Source organism: Amphiprion ocellaris, chromosome 16, assembly GCF_022539595.1.
Source record: "Amphiprion ocellaris isolate individual 3 ecotype Okinawa chromosome 16, ASM2253959v1, whole genome shotgun sequence".
NCBI lineage: Eukaryota > Metazoa > Chordata > Actinopteri > Pomacentridae > Amphiprion > Amphiprion ocellaris.
The window spans coordinates 3,970,616-3,974,647 of NC_072781.1; the positions used below are offsets into that span (position 1 = coordinate 3,970,616).

Sequence of the window (4,032 nt, forward strand, 5' to 3'; positions counted from 1 at the left end):
ATTTTACCTGTGAACCATCATAAATACAGCAAATTCCAGGGTAAACACTGGTCTAACAAACCTGAGTTCTCTCTCGTTCCTCATGCTCTTCTGTTTTATTTTGTTTTTAGGTTTTCGTGGTTTTTTTTTTTTAGTTTCCTTGCTTTCATTAGTTCCTTATGAGTTTGTTGCCATTCTGAAGTTGGGTCACTTTTTTGATTAATCTTTTGTACTTCATTTATCTTTGATTTTGCATTTGGGTCCTTTCCTGACACCCCACATGGCACTTAGTCATCTTTGTCAACATGATGTCTTCTAAAAATGAAACAACATCACATCAAGATATGAGGAAATTAAATTCCCATTACTTTTTGTTTTGTTCAAAAATGATTGCAGCGTGAATCAAACAGTTAATGTTTACTCATAAATAATGATGTAGTGTTATTATGACGTTATTAAGTAACTTCATTCATTGATGAATATTTTTGAGGGGGTTTAAAAGTATTATTCTTGGAGACAGTAGGGTAAAAAACAGTAGTCCCTTACCTCACTTTTGCTCTTCATCTTACTATTATTCATTTATTATTATTATTATTATTATTATTATTATTATTATTATTATTATTATTATTATTATTATTATTATTATTATTATTATCATCATTATTTCTATGGTTATACCACCAAGGAAACAACAGCGGCATTACGTCGTCGCTACGTCATCAAGAGGCGACGTGATTGGGACAACAAACGTGAAACGTTGGTGTTAAAGCAGATGCTGTAAAGTAAGTAAAGCTCGTTCTTTTAAGATACTAACACTGGAGAAACCTTGTTATATTGACATTGAACGTTGTTAGCAAACCCTTTTGTGACTCTTGAAGTAGTTTTAAGTCTGTTTACGGATAAAACGCCACGAAAAGCTCCCCCTGTAGCTAAAGTTAGCATCTTAGACCGACAAATCATCTTTCTGAGAAAAGCTAAACTGAAGTTACATGTGTTTTTGTATGTTTCAGTTCTTAGGTTACCTCTTTTGGATCACGCAGCTCATTCCTTCACCGCAACAGTGAGTGCTGGTTCGATGAATCCATTAATTAGACGGAGACTTCCTCCGTCTGTGAGGAGTCTTCTGACAGATATCGGTCCGAAGGAGGACTGGACTGACACGGAGCCTGAAACACAGACCAGAGATGGGATTCTGCTCCCGTCCAGAGGAGCTGGACAAGAGGGCTTTCTTACCCCAGCCGTGACCCAGGAGCAGCAGGCTACAGAGGACGGGAGAAGCACCAAGAGGAGCCCAGTCTGCATGCTGTGTAAATGTAAACCCTCATGCTACACCTGTCCCCGGTGTAACCTCCAGTATTGTGGCTTAGCTTGCTACCAGAGCCCAGGTCACTCTGACTGCTCCGAGGAGTTTTACAAAGAGTCTGTTCTACGGGAGCTGAAGGAAATAGGCAAAACAGAAAGTGAGGGAAAAAAGAAAATGCATGATATTCTTTTGGGCTTCAGACAACAGGCGGAGAGGACACATGGAGGGATGGAAAATTTGTTAAAAGAAGCTGGTATTGTGGAACATGACACCATGGAAGGGGAGGGAGAGGCTGCAGAGAAAGTCCAGGTTGTGGAGCTTCTTTCCAGGTTATCAGAGCTTCAGCAGTCAGGAGACGGGAATACAGCAGAGATAGAGGCTATTTTGGGAAAACTTGAAGAGATAGGAGGACGGGAGCTGCTGACGGGAGAAACTAATGAGGAAGCTGGACTGGAAGATGGTGAGCTGGACTTGGCCGATTGTCTCTCAGGGCTGGATATTGACAAACTTTCAGAAGAGGAGCTGTGGGAACTCCTCAGCAGTAAAGAGAAAGAGGGGTTTCTGGGTCTGGTGAAGGGTGGAGCTCTTGGTGGGCTGGTTCCCTTGTGGAAGCCTTGGTGGGAGGAACATGAGAAGGGAGGGAGATCCCTGGTGGAGGTGCTGGAGGAAGAAGTAAGCAAACCAGAGAGAGAAACTTCCACAGCTACAGAAGAAGTGATTCAGAAACAGGGCAAATCAGCTACAAAGCATAAAAATGTTAAAGGAGAAAATAGAAAGCCAACAAGCAAGAGCAAAAAAAGTTCAGATGTCCAAAATGTGCCTCCCATTTCTGCAAAAATTCCAAAGTTAAGTTCCTTGTGCGCAAATCCATCCCCTCTGATATGCTATGGTTTAGTCAGTTTTTTTTTTGGCTACTCCTTTACCCTGACCCTGTTTAATGGGGACACTGATTCACTCATGTTTGAATTCTGTGACATGATACTTGCTCTGTCTGAGGCGCTGAACTCAAACAGGGTGTTCAACTCTGTCCAAGAAGCCTTAGACTGTGGAGAAACTCTCATTCTAGGTGGAGGTTTCCTCGACAAGGAGGATACTCTCGCCTCAACCAGAGCAGTGGAAGCTGTGGCTCACATCATGACCGGCAGAGACAGAAAGGATGCTACAGGGTACTGTCTGGCAGCCTTGAGTCAGCTTCGCTCAGTGCTCTCCCAGGCCAGAACAGCCCTTTCTAAAGATGGAGAGGAAGGGGCAAAGAGGCAGAAGTACTTCCTAGCCAGCAAGAAGTGTGAATTCTTTCAAGCCTGGGTGTTGGACAATGAGCACCAGATTCGTAGACTGGCTATTGAACTGTGGAGTGAACACAGTAAAAGAGAGAGTGTAAGGAGCAGCATGGAGAAAGCAAAGACTGTAGTTGAGCAGAATTTGAAGAAAGCAAAGAAGAAGGAGAATAGTAAATTAATTGAAGAACTGGACTGATAATATCTCTCTTGAACATACTGATGTTTGTAAAAGTTAATTTTGTAATAAAATTGTTGAACGTGGCAATTGTCTCTTACTGTGAAGTTCAAATGCCAAAAAGTTCATTACTTGTCTTTTCCTAATGTTCTCATATCTTAGTAGATTTGCAATCAAAAAAGTATAATATATTCATAAGTTAGCATATAGCAGTTGCTATTACAGAATTTTAGTTTTCATGATTTCTTATATATAAAGTTTAGCAAACAAACAGAACAAGAACATGAGGTTAACTGAATAAATGTAAAAATAGGAAAATACTGGCTCATGTATGTTTTAAGTTGTACGTTATTATTGTTGAAGAAATAATTGATACAATTTTACCTGTATGACATGACTTGGTGCTACCTAGATCAAATTTATTTGATAGACTATAGAGCAAATTGGGAATGAAGCCGTTATCAAAGCCTGTCAGTGAACATTTTTGTGAAGCCATCCTTTCTTTGTTGTAGAATATACTTTAATGCTTCGAACTGATGTGCACATACACAATATAGTAGATATTTTGTTATGTTTTAATCTTGACACATTTAAAAATTATTTTACAGTGACTAAAATAAAAATTGTTTAAAAAGACAAAATGTAAGGTTTATGTATGTTTTTTTAAAACTACTTGTCATGGGCTTCCTGACTAACTGGAATTTTTCTCATTTGTCATTTGTGATTAACATCATTGCTAATCCTCTGTGGGAAAATCAAACTGTTGAGGGGGACAATGAAATGTGGATGCAAGCAGTGAAAAAAGCTTTCAAGTAGACCCTTTTTTCTGTGAAGTTTAGTTGCAGAGGCCAAGAATAAACTTGAATGTGTAAAATATATGTGCAAATACATAATACATTAGAGATCTTGTTATCTTTTCATCTTTACACGTTTTAAATTTTACGCTATTTATATACAGGGTGGGCCATGAGTTTCCATATGTCTGAAAAAATAAACATTTTATGTTGGACAACCGTTTTTATTTATATAATCTGCTCTGTATGATTACCATTGCTTTGAAAACATGTATTAATATGTGTTTTCTACTGTTCATGAACTTGCATTAGCACAGCTGAAGTTATGCTTGTAATGGCGTTGGTGATACGTGCCTTAAGATGATTTATATCTCATATCTTCACCTGATACACCATGGGCTTCAAGTGCCTCCAAAGATAGCGTCAAATGCATCTTCTAGGGTATCTGAAACATTAAAAAAAATATACATTATACATTTTCCTATGTATGGAAACTTA

At 38.7% G+C, this 4,032-nt stretch overlaps 1 protein-coding gene across 1 annotated transcript; it reads left to right on the forward strand.

The window, feature by feature from the left end:
- The first annotated feature begins 700 nt into the window (after positions 1 to 700).
- znhit2 (zinc finger, HIT-type containing 2) lies at positions 701 to 3,381 on the forward strand. Its single transcript, XM_023278502.3, has 2 exons — positions 701 to 764; positions 993 to 3,381. The coding sequence occupies exon 2, from the start codon at positions 1,058 to 1,060 to the stop codon at positions 2,759 to 2,761; it is 1,704 nt and encodes a 567-aa protein (XP_023134270.1). The 5' UTR covers positions 701 to 764; positions 993 to 1,057; the 3' UTR covers positions 2,762 to 3,381.
- The last annotated feature ends 651 nt before the right edge of the window (positions 3,382 to 4,032 follow it).